The sequence below is a fragment of the Urocampus carinirostris genome, chromosome 10 (genome assembly GCF_059441175.1).
Source record: "Urocampus carinirostris isolate Australia breed hairy pipefish chromosome 10, RoL_Ucar_1.0, whole genome shotgun sequence".
NCBI lineage: Eukaryota > Metazoa > Chordata > Actinopteri > Syngnathiformes > Syngnathidae > Urocampus > Urocampus carinirostris.
In genome coordinates, this window is record NC_142358.1 from 25,131,036 (window position 1) to 25,158,860 (window position 27,825).

A 27,825-nucleotide genomic window follows, 5' to 3' on the forward strand; every position below is an offset into this window, starting at 1 on the left:
AAAGTTTAAGTCTTAGGTATGACTCGGCTGAGGCTTGAACCACAACCTCCCAGTCTCGGGGCGAGCGCCTCAAGATGTTTCCACCTACTTAGTGGTATGTCGCATAAAATTTGACCAGTGGATGGCACTTTAATGTCTAACATGAACAAAAACAATCACATCTTAGCGGCAAGATGCCAGGAAAACATGGCGTTGTCTAGTAAGTATAGACTGCTCTATAAAAAAAAAAAAAAAAATATGAGAAAGGAACATATGGGAAAATCAAATATGAAAGACAAGCGTGGGCAAGTCCATGCAAAAGCAGTTAGGAAAATAAAGCTTCAAATACTGTATCTAAATGTGCTGCCAATAAAATCAAGTCAATGTCATTTTTAGACTGGGCCCACAAGTGCGAGTCTATTCATATGTAGTTATTCAGATTCTTACTAATGATAATCTCCAGTCTGTCAAGAGCCCACTCGGGGTGGTGCGATGTAGACTGCAGAAAATAATTAGTACTATAAACTATGGTCTTTTATTTCGCCCATGTTCTATATATTGGAAGTCCAGTAGCGAAGCAACATTATCTAGGACACCAGACGCAACAATCGTGATCCAGAAGGGCAGACTAGGGTTCAATAGACTATAATAAGATTTAAACAAGAGTGCTTAGGATGTGACATGGAATTCAACTAACTAGCAAGGAAACAAAGGGGACATAGTACTATTAATGGGAAGAGACAAATCAATTCACATGCTAACAGCTCTGAGGAGAAAATTAGCACCTGGAAGTGAGTGACCAAATAAGGTAAGGTTGAGCAAGAGAAAGCAAGAGGTTGGAGAGGAGGAGGAAGAGAGAACATACAGAGAATCAGAGCTAAGAGTGCAAAGTGACAAAGTCCATTTATGTATCTAGTATTAAATGAATGACTGAATTTTCCAAGACTAAAACGTAATTTACTACAATTTGAAAATTGTATTGTCTTTATTGTTAATGACATCGACGTTGTGAAACATTATATGCAACATTGTATAACAACGTTTACTCTATCTCTAGCACGCTAAAAACGTTGACGTTTTAATTGTTTAATATCTCGTGCATCCATTCAATGTGGTTGGTGTAAAGTTTAAAGAAGAGGTGAGCCGTTTCTTTGGAAACGAAAGTGGAATAAGAAAGCTTGATGCGGTTGAGAAATTGGTCGGAACACTTATTTTCGGCCATTTTTTTTACCACGGAGAAGGACCTCTTGAAGCGCATCGCCCAAAAGTAAGTTAAACCTCCCTTTATTTATCTTTATAGAGCACATTATTTTATGAAATGTTTATTTTTTTTACTACAAAACAATACAGGTTACTTATGCAAGCCTTAAACATAATTATATAAACCTTAAACATACAAAATATAGCACTGAAGCAACTTACGCACAAATTCAACATCCGAACGATCATCCGGAACCAAACAATTCGTAGGTCGGGCAGGGTCTTGAACGACCTACTAACCAAAAACCAAGCCAACAGCTAAAGTGTTACTTCACTTGTGGAGAAAGTGTTGAATATATCATTCTAATCAATATCATCTTGATTCCTATTTGCAGGAAGTCAGTGGAAATATCATAAGTATTATAAAATGGTCTAATCAGTTGCACTTAGTGATAGTTGTCGTTTCATGCCAAGTTCAAATCCCATTGTTTGACACTTAACTGAAACTGAGTCTAACTTTGTGTAAATACATTGAGGAGGGGCATAAAACGAGCCATGCCAAGCTATTTCAGATCTTTAAGAGGCATGGCGTGGTTTGTTATGTGCAAAAAGACTTGTTGCAACACAACAACGCATGATAAAACACTCCAGGTCAAATCACAACAGACTATGAGGAATTTACAATGAGGCAGGAAAAAAGAGAAGAGAATCATATTGTTTATTTACCGCTCTGAGCAGAAAAAGCCGAGCTTGAAGGAGCGCTGAGCACTGTTACCATTGGGAGGTTTGTAAATTAATAAACACGATTATGAAATAAGTAACGGAATGAATATCGTTCTCAGGTGCTCTACCAACAGCTGAAGGAGATAAGCTTCCAGGTGCTAAAATAGTTACAAAAATGAAAGTAATGTCTTCTTTGGGAAGGTAGTTGATCTAATTACGAAATGAATTATAAATGAATCAACCTTTACTATATCATTGCAGCCATCTTAGAAGTTTTTGTTGCAGAGTTGAGGGAAATCAAGTCAAGTCCCGTTTATTTCTATAGCCCTTAATCGCAAGGAGTCTCAACAAGCTGCACGGACCACAGGCTATTGCAAGCAACAGACTATCATAACACCATCCCCTGTTCTAAAACATACATGAGGGCAAGGCAAAACTCAAAAACATCAGCATGAGGAAAATGAAGAAACCTTGAGAAGTGACTGCATATGAGGTAACCCCCCCTTCCAGGATGACCAGACTGCAATGGATGTTGCATTAACAACAATAAAATAAAAAATAAAATATAATGTATTTAAAGTACAATATAGAATAAAACAAATTAAATAAAAAGGATGACCAGGTTGCAATGGATGTAGCATTACGAAAAAATACACAGATATTGTCAACAAGAAATATAGGTAATTCACGAGTTATAGAATATAAGTGTGTTTATAGCATTCCGCAGATGTTCTCGAAGCTGCGGGTCTCTTCTAGGCTCTTGTGTATAGCCTCATTCTCACATCGCTTATCAGATTCGTACAAAAATTCTGAATGAAAATGCTCTTATAACAAAAGATTGGCTTTTTTATATAAAAAATATTCCGTTATTTATTATCGCATTATTTTATCTATGTAGTTTGTGTAGGGATGGTACTAGATATCAGTATCAGTTTGAATAGTATCCTTTTTTAGGGTTTAGCAATCGTAACCATTACCATTATTAGCTCTCTTTCCATCGTCATTTCACAATCAAGAACCTAAAAATTAAAGAAATCGTAAATACCGTAAATTCCGGACTATAGGGCGCACCTGAATATAAGCCGCACCCACCACATTTTTAGAGGTAAACCGATTTTGTACATACACAAGCCGCACCTGTATATAAGCCGCATGCGCCCACATTTAAACATGGATCACAAACAAAAAATTAACCCAAACCCGACTTCAAGTCCCGCGATTGAAACTAAATATCCTTCATTAAAGTCCACAGTCCAAAAATCACAGCCGGAAAAATGAATAGAAAATGATACCGGTACTTAAGGTTTGATGCAGACCTGCAGAGTCCGGGTCCCGTTGAAAGTAATCCAAGGAAAAAAGTGTATATTTCCAAAGGTAAGGGTGGGAAAAATATATCAGATGAACACATTTACTGACGCAACTCCTTTTTCTTTAACCAACTTTTAACCCCCTCTTCTATCCTTGTCTGTCCCCCTCACCTTTAGCGGTCCCCACATAAACTCGGCATCCCGCGTTTTTTCCGCCCCTCATTTTTCGTTCACACCTGCAAAACATATCAGAATAAGTGTCTAAAATAAAAACAAATAAATACATTACAAAAATATACAGTTGCAAATACATATTATACATGGGTTACACATATTTACAAAGAAAGACGGTACACAGAGAGAGTTTTCAAAGCTTTGATATTAATAATATAGCTTTGACAGGGCAGTTAATGGTAGCAACACTCGAGCGCCGCTGGAGGCCGTTAGAAAAATTACATAATTTGGCCGCATCACTGAATAAGATGCAGGGTTGAAAGTTAGGGTTAAAAGTAGCGGCTTATAGTCCGGAATTTACAGTAGATTTTATTTATGAAGAAAAAGGATTATGTTGGTAATTGTAAGTATTTCTCTGAAATTAGAATTGTGAATTATTATGTTTTAGTTTTATGTTGTTTAATGGGGGGGGTATGTGTTCTGCTCTTCTTGTTTATGTAGTACACATGTAGTGGTGTTATGCACTATGAGGTGTTACAGATTGTGGTCTTGGATAAAAAGTTCCCGAAGTCATCTCATCGCTCATTAGTCCAATTTAACCCGTTTACTCTCCCCAGCATTTTTTCACAAGAGATTGCGTCCATCATCAACATTTTCCAAATGTTATGGCCGGGCCATCCTCGAGATTCCAGTGTCTCAAAATTATCCGAGCGCAGGTCATGAATCTAAGGAGGGCACTACTGTTCTGTCTCCAAGTCTAGGTGTTTTAGGGAGAGTACATTTCAACCATTTTCCCATATATTCAATAATAATTTCCCATACGGGTGCTAGTTTAGAACATTCCCACGGAGAATAATTCAGAGAACCTTTCTCCTTGCTACATTTCCAACATAAATCATCTTTGGGCAGACCCATTTTATCTATTGATTAGTTTATATTGGATACATTAAATACTTTAATACTAATACTAATACTTTAATTTTAATACTCTTTCTTCCTCGTGCCATGAGGCTCTTTAACTCTACCCGGCAGAGTAAAAGCCCACATTAAACCACACCACCTACATTGCATATTACCGAATCTTATTGCAATATGTATTCTGTGTAGCACTATTTAGATATTCTATATAACACGCTACAGTGGGCATTTGCACGTCACACTGGGTATTTGTATATTGTATTCTTTTTGCTTTATTATTGTATTGTTCTCAGCTCAGGGATGCTGCTGGAAATGTGAATTTCCCTTCGGGGATGAATAAAGTATCTATCTATCTATCTATCTATCTATCTACTAGCTTCCCCTACATAGTCCTCTGACCTGGTGGGAGTCCCCTCTCATGTTGTTTTTTATCAGAGTGGCATGATAGGTCCTTTCCCAATGCTCGTTGGAGGTTATCCCAACCAGGGTCTCCTGTTTATCAAGATGGCCTTCGTTTTTGGTGCCGGGAAGCCCGCTCGAGAGCTTGCCTCCCAAATTAAAGTCTGCTCGAGAGCTTGCCTCCCTGCCGGTGTTGTGCCCAAATCCGACTCCTATGCAAAATCCTCCCCCCCTCGCGTGAACGCGCATTCTGCTGCGATCGTATTCTATATAAAACGCTTATTAAAACAATAAAGCGAGCTAATTATAACAATTGGGAGATCCTAGTCTATACAACGCGTTTATAAAGTGCGATCGTATTCTACAAAATGCGTTTGTTAACGCGGATGAAAAAGTCACCAACGTAAATGTACGCTATGATTTCCGCGATCACAACTAATTGTACACAAATAGCCTTTATTTGATGTACTATAATAGCCTTATGTTATCAGGGGCTGGAATTGATAAGAACAAAAACACAACAACAGAATCACAACAGAGCATACCACACAGGGATGTAACATGTTCATCTGGCAGGCCAAATCCGGCCCGTGGGCTGTAAGTTCGACATCTCTGTTTTAGGATGAATGAATGATTGAAAACTTTTATATCAAACATTAAAAATAAAAACAGGACAAAAATAACGAGTCAACAACAAAATAATGTTACATAACATGTTTGGAAAGGGGTAGTCAGAAGCAGATGCAGGATACCATTCTGTTTACATCAATATGTCACCTAGGTGTTTTTGGAGTATTTCCGACTTTTTTCAGTTGTTACTGTAAATAGACAATTTATTGACCATAAAGTTGTTGTATTGTACTTGGAATCTTTGAACCAATCCTGCAAAAAGAATTGTTTTAGCAGGTCAGATTTGACCCGTTATTCAAATCAGCCTGAAAGTACTTTCAGATTAGTTACCTTTCAACATTTTCATTGAGATACAGACTTGTGACTTGTAGAGTAACCTTCTGTGGCATAAATAAGTGAACTTGGGGTCATTCTGAGTTTTAATTCAGGAGTTAGCAGGGGGGGGAGAAATTGGGCAGGCATTTTACCTGCCAAAATCTGACTCCCCTGCTAAAATAGATCCTGTTTGAGATACAGACTTGTAACTTCTAGAGTAACCTTCTGTGGTATAAATAAGTCAGCACAGTGAATTTGGGGTCATTCTGAGTTTTTATTCAGGAGTTAGCAGGGGGGGGGGGGGGGGGGGGGATTTGGGTAGTCAAAACAACAAAAAAGCCTGCCCAAATCCTCCCCCCCTGCTAAAATAGATCCTGTTTGAGATACAAACTTGTAACTTCTAGAGTAACCTTCTGTGGCATAAATAAGTCAGCACAGTGGATTTGGGGTTATTTGGACTTTTTATTCAAGAGTTAGCAGGGGGGGAGGATTTGGTCAGGCAAAAAAATCTGAGTGCCCTGCTGAAATAGACTCTGTTGGAGATACAGACTTGTAATTTCTAGAGTAACCTTTGAAAACTTTCAGACGTTTCTCATAATAATACTATTATTATTATTAATAGTAGTAATAAAACCGAACTAGATTGGTCGAACACCTATTCAGTAACACATCACAAAGTGGAGGTATTCCTCTGTATTTGGATCCCAAAACCAAAAAACATAATAAGGTTTAAAGCGTGTCTTACTTTGCAACCAGTATAGGCAGGGAAATCCGATTTTAAATGAAAAAAAAGATTTTGTGTGTGTTTTTCTTAATCAATCATGTCAGTAAAAACAGTGCCCTCCGATTTTTACTTACGGGTTACGCCATATTGGTGCATATTTTTCTGTGAACTGGAACGTTTTACAGGTTTCGTGTCCTTCCTGCCAGACCATGTTTAAGTGTTCTCAAATTTGATTGATTGTTCCTTTTCCCTTATTTTCAGAAGTTTCCAGTGTTCTCAAATACTATACTAATTAATCAAAACCTCATTCACAACAGGTACAATTTTTTTAGACAAATTCTTGGTTTCTTTCCATTCCCAAAAGAATGTTTTATTATGTTATCATAGTGCATCAGTATTTTCTAGGGGATGCATATAGGTATAATTCATGTTATTAATATATTTGTGGTGCCACTGACATTTTGATTGCATTAACCTTTTCCAATAATGTCAAGATTTATTTCAACTTTGTCCAAAACCTTTTCCATATTAATCAACAGACAATTCTCTACCTAAATACACCATACCTTTTGAGAGCCATTGAAACTAAAATGTACTAGTTGGTCCTGAGAACATGATGCTCATATGGGCATAACTTCAGATCTGTTGCAGTTGATGCAGTACCCTGAGGGTTCGAAGAAGGTGGTAATAGCTTTAAGCAGAGATGTACAGAACTCACTCATTCTTGGCTCAGGACCAAGATGTCATATGCACAAAGACACAACTTATGTTCTCTGCCTCTTCCCATGTCACCTTGGTTCTGGATTCAGCTCTGATCAGTGTGGCGAGAGGATTTAGATTGCATAATTGTTTCATTGTAGTTTTATTAAAACAGTTGGATATTATGCCATAGGGGATGTGTAGAAGATTTTTATTATGTTATCCTTTATCCTTATCTTTTTAAAGTCTTTAAGACATATTTATCTTGTTTCTCCTGTCATGCAAACTCTCATATTTTTGCAAAAAATTTTCATCACGCGTAAATCAACAGAAGTATTCTATTCTATTCTATTTTAGACCATGACGCCCTGTATTTCCTTTCGGCTTATTTGCAGGTGTTTTGGTGAAGACACGTGCATCACCATCCCTGCCATTGAGGCAGCAGTGATGGTGCTGCAACCCAGCGAGCCCATGATAACCATCACTGGATTAGAAAGGCATAGCCGGCCCGCCTCCGACTTTCAGGTGCCGGAAGGCGTTCGGCTCTTCCAGCAGCTCCACATCATCAGCACCATCCCCAGGGGAGACGCTACCGCCCATAACACAGGTAGCAAACCGCAGCATCAGAAAGTCGAGGTTTCATTTTAGTGACAAATATTTGGAGGTGGCAAATTGGACTAAAGTTTACCTGTGATTGACTAGTCAACTTCATGTTTGTTTATCACCAGTGATGAGCACACCGTGGTTGTTTTTTCTTTTTTTTAATCTAAATAGGTTTGTTTTTTGTCTTTTTGTTTGTGGTTTTGTCCACCCAAGAAAAGGGGGAATGTGTTAAAATATCCCCACCATCTTTCACAACCAGTCAGCCAGGTTACCCTCGATGTGAAAAATACCCAGAAAAAGCTGCCTCTACATTTTGGTTTTGTTGATTTGGCATCTTTTCCCAGAAATATATTTCCCTCTCCAAGGCCATAATGTAATTGAATTTAATAGGCCGGAACACTTTTGTCTTGAATGGCGCACAGCTATTGTAGTTTTGCAATGTTTCCATAACGCATTATTACAGAAGTGGACATAAGGACTTGGGTGTCCGAAATAACTCTTTTTTTTTCACATTAGGCATGTTCCACAAATAACAAAAGGAGTACAGAGCGTTGACTTTTTATCTGTGACTCACCTATCAGATTGTATCTTCCTTTTAGTTTTAGTTCACAGCACTACAGGTTTGTGGTAAACTTTGCTTGAGGTTGACATAATAGCTGTAGTTACACTTTAAGGCCAAAGGTGGCAGTTACGAGTAAAAACAAAACAAACAAAAAAAAAACATTTATTATTAACATGATCAATTACTATTTTACCTGCAAACATCTGGTTTGTATGGCAATATCTACTTAGGTGTCTGAAAGTGTCCATTTTCAGCAACTGGCACTCCATTCCTTTAATAGTACATTGTGTTTAATGATTGCTTTAGAAGGTAATCGATGATTAGAAAACCCGTGCGCAAAGATGTTAAAACTGACGAAAACAGTTTAGCTGGTTAGAGAAATTACAAAACTGACCTTCCTTTGAGCTAGTTGAGAATCTGGAGCTTCATATTTGTTGTGGGTGTGAATAATCTTTCAAAATATCCAGAAAAAGAGAATGTTCATGTGAGACTGGACAGTCTATTCTTGTTCTAAGAAATAAAGACTTTTGTGTGAGAGTTGCCAATAAACTGAAGATTTCCCACAACAGTGTGTACTACTCCCTACACAGAACAGCACAAACAGGTTTTTAACCAAAGAAGAAAGAAGTGGCAATAAGAAAAGTACATTAAAGTATCTTGTTTAATAAATAGATGCCTTTCAGGGCCTCAACTAGCAGCATGGTTAAAAAGTACCCACAAAACACCAGTGTCAACATCTACAATGAAAATGAGACTGGGATGCTGGCCTTTAAGGGAGATTGGCAAAGAAAAAGCCATATCTGATACTGGCCAACAAAAGCAAGAGATTGATGTGGGCAAAATAATACACTAACATTGGGCAACTCGTTTGTTAAATAAAAGTTGGACTTTTTATTGGAAGACACAAAATTATTGGGAGGACTCCATACTTTTGAACGATAGCACTGTATTTAAAGCCGCAGTGTTTAAAAAGGTTGCGGGTTATAGTCTGGACTTTGCTGTGATTCAACCAAGTTAGTAATTGGCAGAGGTGGGTAGAGTAGCCAGAAATTTTACTTAAGTAAAATTACTGTTACTTCAGAACAATACTCCTCCAGTTGAAGTAAAAGTCGTCATCCAAATACTCACTTGAGTAAAACTAAAAAAGTACTTGGTGAAAAAATTACTCAAGTACTGAGTAACTTTAGCAATTTCGTATTTATTGATTTTTTTTTCAAACAACCAATCAGATCAGCAAATTAACAAATCCATTCGATTAACAACAAAAAATCACATTTGATTTAAAAGTAGATTAAAACAATCAACGGAACTTCAAGTGCTTTAATAAACAATAAAACAAAAATAGTAAAAATTAAACAAATAAATTTAGCACATGTAGCAGATTTAAAGTTCCAATACTTAATTGACTGTGGAAGCAGGACAACAAGCTAGCCCATAAACTCAAACAATGAAGACATTGCATATTGCAGCTTGTTTTTGGCACCCTTTTTAAGGGAAATATGCTTTTGATGTGAGGCCAGGGGTGCTCCTCCTCTTTTGTGTTTTCATATTCTCCATTGCTAATTGACATTGTCCATCTGTTTCCTCTGGAAACATGTTTTACTGCTGCTTAAGTTGAATATGGTCTCGTGACGAGGCTGCTACGTTTGATTGGTTAACATGGTAGAGCCTGGCGGAGTTCTGCGTCAAAATAAATGCGCCTTAGCGGAGACAGACGGATATGTACTTACGTGCAGGGTATTTATTCAGTAACGAAGTAACGACTTCAATGTTGCCAAATGTAGCGGAGTAAAAGTACAATTTTTTTCTTCACCAATTTACTCAAGTAAAAATAAAGTATGGGGATTTAAAAATTCTCGGAGCAAGTACACAATTACCCAAAACTAAATGTAACGGAGTAAAAATTCTTCATACTGCCTACCTCTGGTAACTGGTGACCTAATAGTATGGTATAAAGACGAGAGCTACGTCACCTTAGCAGCTAACTGCAGTTTCAGCTTAATGGTTTCTTGCATCAAATGCATATCTGCTTGCCTTGCCATTATGTTAAGTCCCTCCCGCAGCAGCACTCTACAGGGCTCGCCCCCGAGACACAAGTTCGGCGACACGCACACCTCTGCTTCTAATACACCCTCTCACATACTTATGTCAGACCTTTGCAGACAGGTTTGCAGAATCACTCACCTAACCCGTAGGACAATGAGTATTCAAATCCTCTTGTCCCTGACCACTGTGGCAGGAACATGCCGATTTGGCTCGGCCCTGAGCTAATTAGGAGGAGATAAGAGCGAGAGAGGTCTGAACCCTCTGTTGTGAATAATGCAATGGAGGAAGCAGAGCAGAAAGGAGCAGTGCCTTAGGAGTTTGAGTAGGTGAGCTCTTTCTGTAGGCAGCCGGAGGAAAGTGATTAGCTGCCACCCACGCAAAAAAAAAAATCGAAACAAAAAGGGGGAATCGGAAACGTGGTTTCGGGGACGCACAAGATGAAGTTTCCTAATGAGCAGATCTCGTATTCCCGTACGATTTTAAGAAAATATATTTTAGTGGCATGCGATACATTACTTTGAGGCAGGGTAAGTCACAATGGACAAATGGAGATTGGTTTGAAAAAAAAAATGCATAAGGGCTGGGCCGGAGAGGAAAAAAATGGCTGATTGATGTGTTTAATTTTTTTTTGTATGCCCATAGAGCGGGCATGTCAAATACGAAAATGAACCATAAATGATTTAGTATGGTCTGAGTATGTCAAAAAAAGTAGCAAATCTTTTTTATCAAAAGTTATGATTTTTTTTTCAACAAATGCAATCCAAATGCCCTCTCCGACTGTTAGGGGGCAGTGTTGATTTGGTACAATGTGTGAGTTGTTTCAGGTGTTAAATCGCATTCACTGAACTGTTAAAATAAATTAGTTAACATAGTCGATGCCAAATATGAAAAAAGAAATTCCCCATTGTTTGTAAAAAAATGTTTTGTATTTACAAAAGATCCCTTGTTATCAGTGATTATAATACTTTTGGTAGGTTACTAATGTAGGCTGAATGATAGAGCACAATACAAAAACACAAAGCTTAAAATTTGGAAAAAGTCTGCGTCCGGCTCCAGAGCCAAACGTAGTTTCATATCCTTGCGATAGAGTCTTAAACCCAATACTTTAGCAATACATGAAGTCAAGTCAAGTCATTATTATTTGTATAGCCCTTAATCACAAAGAGTCTCAAAGGGCTGCACAGGTTATTACACAGACTATTTTTCAGACTATTACTACATCATCCCCTGATCTGGAACCAACATGAGGGCAAGGAAAAACTCAAAAACCTCAACATGATTTTGTATGATATTAAGAGAACCTTGAAATCACATCTTATGCTAGCAAGGAGCCAATGCAGGTTAGCCAAAATCCGCGTGATGTGATCGGACGTTTTTGTCCTAGTTAAAAGCCTCGCTGCAGCATTTTGTACCAGCTGAAGAATCCTGATTCTGGACTTCGGGAGACCGCAAAGTAGTGCATTACAGTAATCGAGACGGGAGGTAACAAACGCGTGAATTATGATCTCCGCGTCCGACTGAGACAGTATAGGACGAATTTTAGCAATGTTGCGAAGAAGGAATATTAGGAAACTAAATAACATAAGAAAACCTGTTTTTCCTCATTTGAATTATCTTAGGTTATGTTTCAGTGCCTACTAGTTCATAAAGGACCATTCAATTATTTGACTGATTTTGGAACATTGAAAATATAAAAGATAAATCTATTTTTTACAAATAAAAACTTTAATTAAAAGTAATGGTAAATTATTATCTCCCTTGTCAAACACTACATTTGGTCATTTTGCATCAAAAAACTCAGTGCAATGCAAAATTTAATATATTGATGAATAAAATTTAATAAAAAAAGGAAGTACAAAACATTTTCACTAGCTATTTTAATGTTTGCCATTAGCGGAACAAAAAATATAGTTTTTATGGGGGCACACGAAGGGACACGGGATTAAAGGGCACTAATATAAACATACATTTTCTTTTTGTTGTACTTTTTTTAACATGTTATATTTTTACCATGTTTGTTTGGCAGCCCGGTTTAAAACACTTTATGATTGATTAATTGATTCAAGATTTTTTCTGCGTTTTATTGTTTAGTTAAAATGTTTACCTGAATTTGAGAACTTAGCTGTTAGATTTTATATCCATACAGAAAAGAGCTAAAGATTATTTGAACTTCCACAAAGACCCGCAGGCGCTTCTTCTTTAATTGTGGATTTGGTAATCTAAATGAGTGCCTTAAACAGTGTGTCTGTTACTTTTACAATGGGATGTGTTTCCTCAATGTTCTCTGGTTGATTAATGGCAGTCAGCAAAAACAGATTTGAGAGTGGCACTTGGCTTTGCTAACATCCAGTGGAAATATTTTCAAAACTGCAGGTCATTGTTTGAAATGATAGGGGCATATTATTCCTTTGTGCTTTTCATCTTTGTCTTGCGGGCCTAATTAAATCAGGTGGAGGGCCTTATCCTGCCTGCAGGCCGAAATTTGCCGACCCCCGCATGTCGGGAGCCGGGGGTAAGTGATTAGCTGCCAGCCAAAGAAAGAAACGTTTGTAACGAAAAGGGAAGGGAGCGGAGACAACGGTTCCAGGGACGCACAAGATGAAGTTCCCTAATGAGCAGATCGCGTTTTCTCGTAAGATTTCAAGAAAAAAAATCGTTTTAGGGCCGTGCTATACACTTCTTTGAGACCGTGTAAATCATTCATTGTTCTCTTGGTTGCCTTCCATGTCATTCATTTGCTGCAGACTTGGAGCCGCTTCATTTTCCTTTTCCATCTTGGGACGCCTTTCGGAGGCTTAGTCTCAGTTATTTTCCCAAGGACCGCCAAGGTCCTTAGTTCATTTATCAACTTATAATTGTACTCAGAATTTAGTTGCTGTTCATACCCTTGCCTCAGAGTCCTTTGGCGGTTTTCATTCCCTTGGGAAGTTTTATCCCAACTTTTCCGGCCCACATTATTGCAACTTGTCCACTGCACAGTAAAAACTTAGACCGTCTCCCTGATTTGGAGCAATACTTTGTCCACATTATCTTGGGTCACAATTAATATAATTAAACTCGTCAGCTGGGGCGAGCTTAACATAAATTTATGATTTTCCTGGAATAACTCTCTCATTAAGTGTTAGTAGGAATAGATTTCCCCCACGATTAGTATTGTCACATCTCTAAAAAGTGGGATGATGCTTCACACTGAAAAACACCATCAACCAGATGATGAAGGTGCTGTATCTGAGTCAGATCAGGAGGATTCTCCTGCTCGGGTACTCCTAGAAACCAGAACTGTCTGTGTCATGCGGGGGAGAAAACCCTTGTCCTAAAAAACTGCCCTAGAGCGGGATGGGTGCTGCAAGGCTGTACTTGCCCAAGGCACAGCACAGGAAGTGGTGCCCGGACAACACTAGCGGTTTAGGTACCCATGAAACCTGAACCGTAAAATGCTCCGTTTAGCTTAGCTTATCTACATCTGTTTAGTAAAGACTTGAAACCATACATTGTCATTACAAAAGGGGGGTCTGTACGTTGAATTGCCTGCTACACACGCACCTCTGGCCTTTTGTGATTATTTTTTTTTTCATTTATTTTGACTTCGAGAACCAACTATATACTCTACACGTTTTTGTGTATAGGACTGTGGTGGTGATGGCTCTTTGGAAGAAGCTGTATTGCTGTTTGTTCTAGTTTTGAGGGACCTGCAGTGCCAACCATAGGGGCAACAGGTCAGAAAGGTGGTAGCCAGAGTGGAACTGTCTTTTATAACGTTGATAGCTATGCATTGGTTAAACAAGCTTGCAATGTCTTCGAGACTGGGCAGAGAGCAGTCGATGATCTTCTTGTGTTGATTCCTCTCTGAATGTTTTTCCTGTCCACCGGACTTTTGATAAACAAATAAGTGTCTGTACGATGTCACCAGTCAATGAAATACGTCATGCCACATATCATTGGAGAGCATAAACTCTTGGGATTTTAAATACACTCAACAAGAAATATCACAATCAGTCTGAACCAAGAAATTGAAAACTATGAAGCCGGCGTAACTCACCATTACATTCCCTGGTCTACTTCAACTTATTTGAATCTCTGCGAAAATGGTTTCATGACATCAAGTACCATCTGAAGAATCTAACCGTGTAAAATATTTACTCCAAAACACACGATAATGCTGAGATGAATAGAAATCCGCCTAAAACATTTCTGCTTCATAAGACGTTGTTTCTTGTAATCTGTTTGTTTCGCCACATTATTTCAGTTTCATAATAAACAGACTAGTAAATGTATCCCCAATATGGTAGTTAGCCCTCCGCTTTCGATTGACACAATTTCCATGATGAGGGTCTGTTTATTCATGCACAAAGCAAGAAGTGACATTAAACTTGCCGTTTTCCTCGACTCATATATTCCACCTGTCTCACTCTTACCTTTACTGCTCGGGAACCCCTGGCGGTCGTTACAAAAAATGCATAAATTAGCCACATCATCGCATAAGCCGCAGGGTTGAAAGCTTGTGGAAAATGTTGCGGCTTATGGTCCGAATTCTACGGTAGTATTTTTTTTTTCTTGTTGCATGGACTATTTTTGTATAATGGAGAATGACCTTTCTATTAAAGCCTCACCAGACAAAAAACCTCACTGCACGTCACTGCAATCGTCCATAGGCTTGCTACCAATCGACACTGAGTTCTGAGAATACTACCTTGTACCCTGACCACTACAGTATGTCTTATTAGTTTGGGGGATTTATAATACAGGTATTTAGTACTTATTATTATCAGTCATTTATTTCGACCCATAAATATTGAATTATGTATTTTCCTGTCACACTAAATGTAAATATAGCCCTAAATCAAGATCTATAGTTATGCTAATTTTCATATGAAACACAAATTATTTCTAATCGGACGTCACATTCAGATCAAATACAAAAAAATTGTCTTTTTAAAGTAGAGATCAGCCAGTTCTGACGTGAGAGATCTATGCTATCATGCCCACAACAGCGCAATATTCCGGTTATAATAGGGCCATCGTGTCTGAAAGCATTTGTTTATATGCAATGGTTTGCCAATAACCCCGACAATACTGAGGATAAGCGGTGCAGATAATGGATGGATGGTTTCCCAATAAATGTGTAATAAGTAAGTTAGGTTTGTTTATTTGTTTATCTTACTCTAATAAAATATGGAGTTTTTCTGTTTACCATTAAAATGAATAATTAATACATGATGAATGTATATTTTATGGTTTTAGGAGGAACCCTAGTAAAACGTGAATTCTAAAGCAAAAATATGTTGATGTATCTTCCATTTATACCGTATTTTTAACCCTATAAGGTGGTTAGGGTTATAAGGCACCCCTAAGATAGTTTTTATTTTCATATATTTTTCATATAAGAGGCACATGGAATTAAAGCTACAGGCGCATAGACTGAAAATTACAAGAGCTAGTGTATTTATCCATGCATCCATTTTCTGCAGGGCTTATCCCAACTAGCGTCCGTGTGTGCTGAAGCTTATCCCAGCTAGTTTATTTATTTGTGTATATGTATTGGTGTATAACCATTGCGCATTTTAAAGACTTACGACATATGTGAACTGTTCAGACGAAAAATGACGTTGACCAAAATAGGAAAACAATGTCTGCAATGGGAATGGAACCCTGGCCGCAGTGGTGAGATAACCAAAAGCTAACCACTTGATTTAATAAAGGCATTTGATTTTACACACAGTGCCAGATATACAAATTAGAGAATGGAGAAAACAGAAAGTTGTCCTGAAAGATATAAACAAACGCAAAAAAGCACAACAAGGAAAATGACTCTTTGGTGTATCTGATGATGAATCTGACTTTGTGTTTATGGATGTATTTCGGAAAAAAATATCTGTTGTTTCCATTCTCAATGATTAGTTTTTGAGTAAAACATAGTGTGATGGTGAGATAAACCCAAATGTCTTTTCAATGCCATCTGAATAGTTGCTGTTACCTGTGTTTGAATGCCAACTCATACAGTTCTTTACAATTATGGTCAGCCATGTTTTTTAATGGTTCAACCATTGCACAAATACTGTACTGTAAGTCCTTGTGTAGTATGGTATGTATTTTGAATTTAATCCAGCGTATTTTACTTCATATGATGTGCACAGGATTATAAGGCGCACTCACAAATTCCTGGCCAATATGGGATTTTTAGGTACACATTTCACATTTGTGTTTGGTTAGCCACTAGGGGTATTATATCTTAAAGTCAATGTTTACACCACTTATTACAAATCAGTTATGCTCACTCATCCTCTATTCTCTGCTTGACCTTTTGTAACCCACCTAAGCATAAACACGTCATAAACTGCTGTAGTAACAAGTCCCCTCAGACAGCAATTGAGCTCTCTCCGAAAGTCAAAGTACTTGCATCATGACACAGCCATCTTCCTCACTCTCTCTTCCCAAGAGTGGGGACAAGCTTTACACATTTAACGGCCTCTTAAGACTGTGTGTGTAAGTGTGTAAGTGTGTTTGTGTGTTACGAGTAATTGGTGTCGACATCTTAGGAGACGCCGCGTTGCAGTTTGTGCTGTTAGTTGTTCCGACTCTCTCGCAGGGAAGCATCAATTCGGCGTGACAGAATCACACCTAAATGTGCAAATAGACCTGTCATTGAAAATTCACTCAATTACTGATACAGTAGATGCTCCCTCCAAAGTTTGTGTGATCTCAAAAGCTGCGTGTGTTTGTGTTTTCTTTTTGTAGACCAAAGACAAGAAGTTCTTGAGGAGATCGTTCACAATCTGGACTACTGCGACATTCTAGTGTTAGGTGAAGAGTTGGACCATAATCAAGAATCACTGCAACTGCAGCAAAGTATTTTGCTTGGAAAACATCTGGATGCCACAAATTCCACATCTGGGATGTCCATTTATGGTTAGCTACTATCATGAAATGAATCACTTCTAAGGTTTTTTTTTTTCTCAAATCTCAATCAACATGTTTACATACAGATTAAAGTTTAAGAATTTTTGAAAAAATAGAAGTAATTTCTTCAATTAGGTTTTGACATTAAATGAAAGATTTTTTTTGTTTACGTAACCCACCGCCATCTATTAAGTATGGTTGTTGTTTTTTGCGTCGTTGTTTACAAGTTGTGCTCGTGCATTGCCTGGCAAAGGCATGGACTCAGACTATATCTAGTACAGTGAAGAAAATAAATATTTAAACACCCTGCTATTTTGCTATTTCTCCCACATAGAAACAATGGAGGGGTCTGAAATTTTTATGGTAGGTGCATGTTCACTGTAAGAGACTAAAAACTAAAAGGAAAAATCCAGAAATCACGAAAAGTATTTGAACACCTGTGTATATTCTAGAATTCTGACCCAGTTAGTCTGCCCATTAGAAGTCCTCATGCCCTCCATGCATCAACCTGAATCAGATGCACTGGTTTGAGATCGCTAGCTGCATAAAGATATCCGTCCGCCCCATACAATCAGTAATACTAACTTGTAACATGGCAAAGACCAAAGAGCTGTCCAAAGTTCTTACACCTCCACAAAACTGGAAAGGGCTACGGAGCAATTGCCAAGCAGCTTGGTAAAAAAGATCCACTGTTGGAGCAATCATTAGAAAATGGAAAAAGCTGAACATGAATCCCAATCGGAGTAGAGCCTCGTGCAAGATAGTACCTCGTGGGGTCTCAAAGATTCTAAATAAGGTGAGGAATCGGCTCGGAACTACTCGACAGAAGATGGTAAATTAACTGAAAAGAGCTGAGACCACCGTTTCCAAGGTCAAGGCCCATTTGACGTTTACGTATGACAATTTGGATGATGCAGAGGAGTCATGTGAGAAGGTTTGTGATCAGATGAGACCAAAACGGAATTTTTTGGTCATAATTCCACTAAGCATGTTTGGAGGAAGAAGAAGAAAGAGGACAATCTGAAGAACACCATACTACATACCTACTATGAAGCATGGGGGTCGTAGCATCATGCTTTGGGGGTGTTTTTCTGCACATGGGACAGGATGAGTGCAATAAAGAGAGGATGGCTGGGCTGTATGTTGTGAGATTTTGGGTAACAACCTCCTTTGCTCAGTTAGAGCTGAAGCTGAGTCGTAGCTGCTTCTTCCAACTTGACGACGATCCGAAGCACACAGCCAGGAAAACCAAGGAGTGGTTTCGTAAGAAGCATATCAGGGTTCTAACATGGCCCAGCATGTCTCCAGATCGAACCCAATCGAAAATCTTTGGAGGGAGCTCAAACTCCGTGTATTTCAGCAACAGCCCAGAAACCTGAATGATATAAGAGGTCTGTGTGGAGGAATGGCCAAGATTCCTCCTGCAGTGGTAGCAAACCTGGTGAAAGACAGCAGGAAACGTTTGACTTCTGTCGTAGCAAACAAAGGCTACTGTACCAAATATTAACATTCATTTTCTCAGGTGTTCAAAAACTTATTTTCAGCTATATCACACAAATAGATCGTTGATAAATAATGCGTTGTGATTTCTGGATTTTTCTTTTTAGTTTATCTCTCTCACAGTGGACATGCACCTACGATGACAATTTCAGACACCTCCATGATTTCTAAGTGAGAGAAATAGAAAAATAGCAGGGTGTTCAAATATTTATTTTATTCACTGTATGTGTCATTTTTTCAGACTATGGCAAGTTTGCCGTGGTAACAGAATATAAAATCAAAATGTCATGGACAAATAAATAGTTTAAATGAGGCTTATTTAGCGAGTTTGCCTGAGTTGTAGTTTATTCAGTGAATTGTGAAGTAGAAACCTTAATTTGTTTTACAATTATATAATTAAAATTGCTATTCCATCCATCCATTATATATTTCGCCGATCAGAATACAAAACTCGATGCAGGATGCAAATCAGTGGTATAGTAAGTCAGTGAAAAGTGTACCATGTTATAGCAAAGCTTCACAGTAATTTGTTTATGCACTACATGGCCAAGTTTTTTGTCGCCCCAATGAAGAAAAAAATTGCCGGAGAAGAAATTCAGCATGCATATAAAACATCAGATAAGCAAAATGGGTTTACATCATTAAGTATTCCGCCAATGAATGGATTAGCTGTCTTCGTCGGGCCGTAAAAGCATATATAGATTAATGGGTGAATTAACATGGCCTTACAAAACCCAAATATTGGTGATATTCTTATCTTAATCCAATTTTTTCCTGCACGTAAATGTACTCAGGAATGATTAATGAAACATGTGAATTTGTAGTCAGTATTCCAAACCATGCAGATTAAATCCATGATTCTGAAAGGTACTTAAATTTAAAAATTTAAAGCACAAAGTACTTTAAATTATTTTAAAGCATTCACACAATCACCAATTGATTACTTCAGGAAAATACCAGAATTGTATACAAAATGGCTATCGTGTTGAGAATGGTATCAAATATACGTTAATACTGTCTTTTTTTAGAATAGATATTGACTAAAAATGCCTAAGGATAAATTGTGATTTACATATTGATTTCATGCATGAAAAGGAAAAAATGACACTTCTTTGTTTTGTTAATAGATCATTCAGAAGGCTATTAAATATAAGTAAATACAGTATTTTTTTAAATACATATTTACTATTATCTTAGATTATTTTTCTCTGTTCCCTGTGTGACCGGAAGTTAAAATATAGTTAACAAATAGGTGAATTGAAAATATGATGATTTTACAATTTGTTTTACTTTGTGTTACAAAAAAATCACAACATAAATCTTAAAATAAGAATTTTCAAGTTGTTTGCCATCCTTATAATCATATTTTACACTAATTGGGAATGTATTTTTTTTATTAGGTTTTTGCCTCAATTTTACCCTAACTAGACCTTTTTTTCAGTGTACAAAACTTGAAAACATGCTCCAAGTTTTAGTAAATCAGTTAAAATGAATTCTCCAAAAAGATCAAAGGCCATTCATTATATATCCACAGCCTTTGTATTTATTTCAAATACCCATAACCCAACACATAAACCTTTACCCAGAAGTACTTTGTTGAAAAAATTTTACTCAGGGGGTATCTCGGTTAGAAAAAACAAAAAACTTGAGAACCACTAGGGTTTTAAAAAGTCTTAAGTTACTTTAAAGGGACAGTGTGTATTATTTAGTACCTCCTAGTGGCACAGGAAACTTCATTCATTGAATAAAAATATGAATTAAAATAATAAGCAAAAAAATATGACTTATGTAAACATTCTTCCCCTCGACCCTACTGAGGATAAGCGGTGCAGATAATGAATGAATCAATGGAACCTTTTTTTTTTTTAATACTCTGTCAAAAATATTGCATTGATTTTAGTCATATAAGCCTCACCTAGAGGGAGGTGACCTACTTGTCTGTCATCTTGCTGCTAAGGGTACTCCAAAACCTTAAATCGGGTCCCAAAAATTTGTAGTAAAATTGTGTGTTTTGGTTACTTTGAGTCTCTGTAGTTTGTATTCCTTTTTGTACTTTCAAGCACTTGTTTTCAGTTGCACATATAATGCACATTGTCCCATTTAATTTAAAGCTTTCTTTGACCGCACTAGTGTTTTATAAGATTTAATTCTTCTACCTAGGTGTGGACTCCATGGCAATCTATGAGGACGTGATCCAAGAGGTGCGTTACTACAACTGGCGGCCAGCATTCTTAACAGAAAGAAGGTTCCGTCTTACGTGTTCAGAGCTCAATGGACGCTACACCAGCAATGAATTTACCTTAGAGGTCAGTGCAGCCACAGTTTCCTTGATCATTAAACCAGAGAAGGTGGCTCATTTCCTCAACATTCTTTTATCCTAATCCAATCCATCCAAACTACCGTATTTTCCGCACTATAAGGCGCACCTAAAAGCCTTTATTTTTTTCAAAAGCTGACCATGCGCCTTATAATACAGTGCGCCTTATATATGGATCAATATTAAGTCGCAAAGTCTTGCAACTAAGGGAAGCAGCCGCCGACTACATTTTCCTCCGAAGGCGAAGTAGTCCGCGTTGTATGCTGGGATTTATATACCGGCGTTTCATTTCCTAACCAATGCGTCAATCATCATTTGAATCAGTCACTATTGGCTAAAGTTATTCGGAGGTAAAGGGGGCGGATCCTTTTTATCATTTACAGGCTCGCACAGACTAAAGGGGCGAAACAAAGCCTGCAATTGGCTGAAAAAGATGAATGTGAATCACACGTTGGGTTGCACTACGGCATAGAGAAAACATTTTTTACTATTCTGTATTTGTAAATATTTTACTCTCCTGGATTGTAAGAAGACCATGGTTACAAATCATTATTGAACATGATGGCTGCAAGAGAACTTAGGTGAGCTATGCGGCCAGCAAAAAATAAAATGGAAACTAAGAAATGTTTGACATTTCTTGAATCCCAAGACTTTAACCTTCCGAATGATATTTGGAACGATGCATTTGAGTGATTGGTGACATCGTACAGACACTGTTTCTGAACATGTCTGAGACACGTATTTACTTCTTTGCAAGCTTTTGGAATGTTAAGGGGGTAATAAGTTTGACTGAACTATCTGATTGTTTTGTCGACGTTCCCATTGTAGCGCCTTATAATCCGGTGCGCCTCATGTATGGAAACTATGGGACCAAAAACTATTTTTTGGGGGTGCGCACTATAACCCGGTGTGCCTTATACTGCGGAAAATACGGTACTTTATAAATCCCCACTTTTGTGTGTGTGTGTGTGTGTGTGTGTGTGTGTGTGTGTGTGTGTGTGTGTGTGTGTGTGTGTGTGTGTGTGTGTGTGTGTGTGTGTGTGTGTGTGTGTGTGTGTGTGTGTGTGTGTGTGTGTGTGTGACTCTTTGGCTCCAAAACAGCTGAACTGATTTTCATACAAATGCACACAGTTGTATTTTAGGCCTCTGCGAGTGTTTTTTGCTATGATGCGTGTCAACCCCCCTACACTCTCCCAAATAATACCCCCCAAAACGTCTGATTTCATGTACCAGCTGCTCTGGAGCTTCCTGCGGATCTTTGGTGCTCTCTAGTGGCTCCCTAACATTTTTTCTTTCAACAAACCATGCCCCAACAACTTCGCCCAAGTAGAATGCTTGGAAATGCCCGAGCCTTTATGCTTGTATAAGCTAAAAATGAATGGCACTTTCAGTTAAAATGCCATAAGTCTGCTATAAAGGTCCAATTCTTAGGGAAATTAGTGAAATAAAACAAAAAGACTGTAAACTTTTTAATGATCAACCCTTCCTTAAAGTAAGGTTGCTGACATAATTAAGCAAACAATTACAGTGAACCCCATTAACACATTTATTTTACCTTATATGCTTTCCCCGTATGTTATGTTTTTGATCAGCTCAAATTGTGAATGTCGTATAATTGTTTTGATCTCGGCTTGCCCATTTCAGCTCTACTTCTGATCGTCTCCGTTACTGTTAGCAGAGACAACGTCAGCATAAATTACTTGTTATTATCAGTCATTTAATTCTGTAAGTAAAAAAAAAATGTTTTCACAAATTATATGTGTTTTTATTCTACATAGTCTGTCTTACTGTGAGTAAATAGGTGGTGTGTTTGATTGTATGGTTTATTATCACTTAATAAGGAGAAGTGCAATCATTAATAAAGGGAGCAATTGGTTGAAGTTGACAGGTATGTGTAAGCAGGAGTGCGACAAAAAAACATTCTTAAAACAAAACACAATGTAATTTACTGTTTAAAATTCAAACAATCACAACAATCCGTGGACATGCACGGCCACGCGACTTATCTTAAGCTCTGCCATCCCTTTTGCACATGATAGAGAGGAGAGCGGGTATTTCTATTACTACTTAAAAAAATTCATGCATACTGGCTGGGATCGTACGAGCTTCTGAATTTTAGTCAGTAGAGTACATGGAATTTTGTTTTGAGAATGTTTTTGTCGCACTCGTGCATATATGTTAATGCCAAATAATATTGACTGTTGTGCTAGTTTATTCAGATTGAAATCAATGACACAGTCCACAAACAAATGTCTTAATCGTGGCACAATGTAGAATAGAATAGAATAGATATACCTTTATTGTCATTGTTACAACATGGGTTGAATATATTGTGACAACGAAATTGGACGTAGCACTCGAGGACCACATTTTACTGTGAGGACAAAGAAAACAAAGTGATAAAGGTACAAAGAAGATGTTTATACTGTCCTTGTTGCATAGGCTTTGTTTTCCTCCGGAGGTGGGTGTATGAGGGGGTGAGGGACAGACAGAGATGGCCGGATCCAACTAGATGTTTGACCTTACTGTACACACGGTCCAGTGTTTTTCTTCCCTAATTGCTCAGTCCACGAATTGAATGAATTTGGGAAGTACAGTCCCTAAGCATGCCTGATTAAAGTCGCCGGCGACGATAAAAGCTTTTTGTTACTTTTATGTAGTTGACATTTCACCACTTATTATTGTATTTTTTTTAAATCTTAGAATTGGACCTAAATGAATTTATTTTATAGCATGAGGCTTAAAATCTTGTGTGGCTTGTACAAAAACAGACGAATTTCTTCCTAAATTTGGCCCATGTGGCTTTTTATCAGGTGCACTCTGTAGTCCGGAAGTATTGGTATTTGCTAAGTTCTGAGGACAATTAGTTCTGACATCTAGCTAGGTAGAAAATGAGTGTCCTATTGTTTGAAACCAAAATGATATATTTTTATTTTTCACAGGTCAGCGTGCTCCACAGTTCTGAGGTCACAGAACATGTCAGTCACACCTGGGCTCTCCCTCAACACATGCAGTTAGTTCACCACCCATCCACGATTGATGAACTGTACCCCAAACATATCTCAGGTAGGGAAACAGAAGGCAAAGTCACTGTCTCCATCTTATTTCCTTAATTAATATTTCAGATAACTTCCAGGGTCACACAAAAAAATTGTATAATGGTTTATCGAAACAGATTTCACACTACTAGAATTGCGGTTACGAGAGTGTTCGGGCCCCGATGTTGTGGAATGCTCTGCCCCTGAGATTCGATCCGCAACCTCAGAGGAACTCTTTGAATCTGGGCTTAAAACACAGTTCTATATCTTATGAATTACCTTTATTTTATGTTGATAAAATCTGTGTATTCTTTGTTATTACAACATCCTTTGCAGCCTGGTAATCCTGGAAGGGGGATTACCTCATGTGCAGTCCCTTCTCAAGGTTTCTTTGTTTTCTTCATGCTGAGATTTTTGAGTTTTTCCTTGCTCCCATGTAGGTTTTAGATCAGGGGATGGTGTAATAATAGTCTGTAGTATGCAATAATCTGTGGTCTGTGCAGCCCTTTGAGACTCCTTGTGATTAAGGGCTATAAAATTAACATGACTTGACTTAACTAGATCAAATACAGCAATTGAATTCCATCTTTCAAGTTCTCAACAAATATTTCACTTTCCTACAAAATGGGCCCAGGGATATTTAAAAATATATTCAACATCGACAGTGATAGCTACAAAAACTACAAACGCTAAACAAAATACCCTCAACACATTAGAAATAATTAAATTGTAATCCCATTGGCAGAAGTTTTGCCCATTTTAACGATAAGTAATTTAATAAGATTTTGACTTGTATTCCTCATTAATTAAGAAAAGCACTGCTCAACATATCCTAATTCATTTATTTCTTTTTAACACAATTAGCAGAATAAAAAGGCTCGATTATTGTTAAGGGCTTCTAATATGAACACATATTGTGTTATTGTTTTTAAAAAAAAAAAATGAAAAATGCATACATAAATTAAGCAAAATGGTCTCCTTTAGCCGATACTAGTTTTGCATATTGTTTGTCTAATTTTTAAATGTACAATGATCATAATGTAAATAGCTGTAGTTATTATAAAAAATAAGTTTATTTTACATTGAATTTGAAAAAAAAGTGTATTTACTAGATTAGAAATATTTTTCACCGAATGGGTAGAATTTTTAAGTCTAAGCACCTTTCTCCCACACACAGCCCCCTTTGTGGCCACTTGTAATGGTAACAACCACTGATATACTGTATTTTTTAATATGTTTCCCAGTTAAAAAAATAATCTAGTCAAGTAAGCCATCCAATATTTGCAAATATTGTTTAATTCAATTTTGTATCCTTTTTTCCCAACAATAACAGTAAGTCTATGACACTGAGTTTTCCAAGATTGTCAGGCCCGGATGGTGATTGCCTAGCATATCTGCATCACAGTTCAGAGCTCCTGTGTTTAATTCCAGCTACCAGCCTCGTTGTTTTGGATCTTGCGAGGCAGTGGGCAGGGGACACCCTGAACAGGTTGCCAGCCAGTCGCAGGACACAACAGATACAGACAACTCACTTGCTCATTCATACCTAGGGACAATTCAGAGCGGCCAATTAACCTGATATGCACATTTTTGGGATGAACGATTGTCCATAGTGCCCTCCTTTGTCTGTATGTGAGTTTTGAATAATGGCTTTCAGGCAGGGGTCTCGAACTCAATTTACCAGAGCTAGGGTCTCGGTGGAGCTGGGTCAGTTTGGGTTTTCCACCAGAAAAGCTCTGGCAAAAACATTCCACAGTTCTCAAATCCCCTTATTAAAATTTTCATCACAAAAAATGAAAAAACCTTGCCGGCCTAGGTCGCCTAGGGACCGTGGAAACCAACAAGGGGCGAAAGTCACAGCCCCAGGAAACATGGCAAAACCAAGCCATGGTTCTCCTTTTCCCTATCCCTCGCCTGAGAGATGCGACCAAAGGGATGGATAGTCTTTTCTGAGGAAAGGAGGGGTTTCGCCAAGCGAACTAGCTAATTTCAATATTTGGATTGACTTGCTCAGCCTTAGTGTGGAGAATAAAACTTTCCCCCACAAAACATTTACACTCCTGCAAAAAAATAGCTATTATGCTTGCTGTTTTTCAAATGGTTATTATGGTCATATCTGTTGGACTTCCTAGTCCCTCATCAGTTGATTCATCAGATTGCTTCTCTCATGCAGTTAAAAGTGGAGAAGCACATCTGAGTGCTCTTAAGTCAAGAGAACATGGAGAGACACGGGTCTCGTGCTGTCACACGAGCTTTAATTATTCATCAGACCCCGATGGATTTTACTTAGTACTGTAGATACCAGAGTGCCTGTGCATGTGTGCGCGTGCTTGCGTGCAAATTTTACTGGGGGAGAATGACCGAAATGAAGGTCATGAAGAAGGCAGTAGCGGGCAGTTGGTGCGTGATGACTCAACTGTGTTATATGTTTAAAGGTACAGTGTGTAAAAAAACAACAACATTCATTAAAAATATATATATTGATCTAAATCAGTGGTTTTCAAGTGATCTGACTTAAGGAACAACCATACCACCCTAATTACAAGCTGCTGTGACCCAAATCCAAGATAAATAAATCCATATCTCAAATGTATTTGATTTAATAGCAATTTAAACCAAAGATAAAGTATTTTTACATATTTTTAAGACCAAAATGACCAGCAAAACCTAAAAACATTTTAAGAAATAATGTTCCCTTAAATGCTTTATTAGCTGCATTTTGATAATATCCAAAATGCTTGAAATGCAATAAAAAAGCATGAAATTAAAAAAAGTGCAAAATTTTTGTCGGGCCTGGCATCTGAACTGCACTCGTGCGGCCGCAGTCCATTATCCCAGATCGCATTGCTGTGAGTAGGAACTGGGTGTCATGCTTGGAAGCTATTTCTTTAGATTTATTCTCCGGTCACCTGTCTCGAGGGATAGGACCAGGGTAGATAGATAGACATTCTACCAAAAATGAACAGCACCAGTGAAGCCGCGATCCGTTATCGCCGGTCGACTATTACTTCAGGTGAAGACCGGGAGAGGGCATGTTTAAATGGGTGGGGCTTCTTGATTGATTTTTTTCGATCATGGGGGGTTGTGATGCCCATTAATCGCAATAAAAAATTACTGTACCAGGGTTTCGAAATTTTTAACATGAGTAAGCAAACTTGGGGCAGCACGGCGGCGCAGTGGTTAGCGCTTGTGCGGCACAGTTCATGTCATGGGAACCTGTGGTGGGTTCAAATCCAGCTCCAGACTTCCTGTGCGGAGTTTGTATGTTCTCCCCGTGCTTGCGTGGGTTTCCTCCGGGCACTCCGGTTTCCTCCCACGTTCCAAAAACATGCATTTCAGGTGAATTGGCCGGTTCAAATTGTCCCTAGGTGTGAATGAGCGAATGAGTTGTCTGTCCCTGTGTGCCCTCTGTGCCCTGCGATTGGCAGTTCAGGGTGTCCCCTGCCCACTGCCCGGAGATGGCTGGGATGGGCTCCAATTATAAGATATTTTATCTTGGTTTTTTTTTGTTTTTTTTTTAATAGAATGTAAAAGATAAACCAGTAAATAAGCAAAATGATCTTATCTGGAAGATAGTAAATTATTTTGCTTATTTTAAAAAAATACTTTCCACCAGGATTCGAAAATATATTGGTACTTAGATTTAGCAAATCAATCTGTGATCCGTCTTTGTTAGTTATTTGAGTGTGATCGATCTCGCAGCAAAAGAAAAAGTGCACCTCTTTTGCAGAAAATGTTGCTCATCTTGCGGATATTTGATGTCATTTCTCTAAAATAATTCTCAAAATAAGCTA

General features: G+C 38.0%; 1 protein-coding gene across 1 annotated transcript in view; it reads left to right on the forward strand.

Annotated features, from left to right (window-relative positions):
* Positions 1-27,825, forward strand: part of LOC148358475 (calsyntenin-2-like) — a 330,974-nt gene that overhangs the window by 294,718 nt on the left and 8,431 nt on the right. The window contains exons 12-15 of the mRNA XM_088345299.1: positions 7,464-7,675; positions 17,015-17,185; positions 20,837-20,982; positions 23,936-24,059. Of these exons, the coding sequence (XP_088201425.1) occupies positions 7,464-7,675; positions 17,015-17,185; positions 20,837-20,982; positions 23,936-24,059 (653 nt within the window). The remainder of the gene's footprint in view (positions 1-7,463; positions 7,676-17,014; positions 17,186-20,836; positions 20,983-23,935; positions 24,060-27,825) is intronic.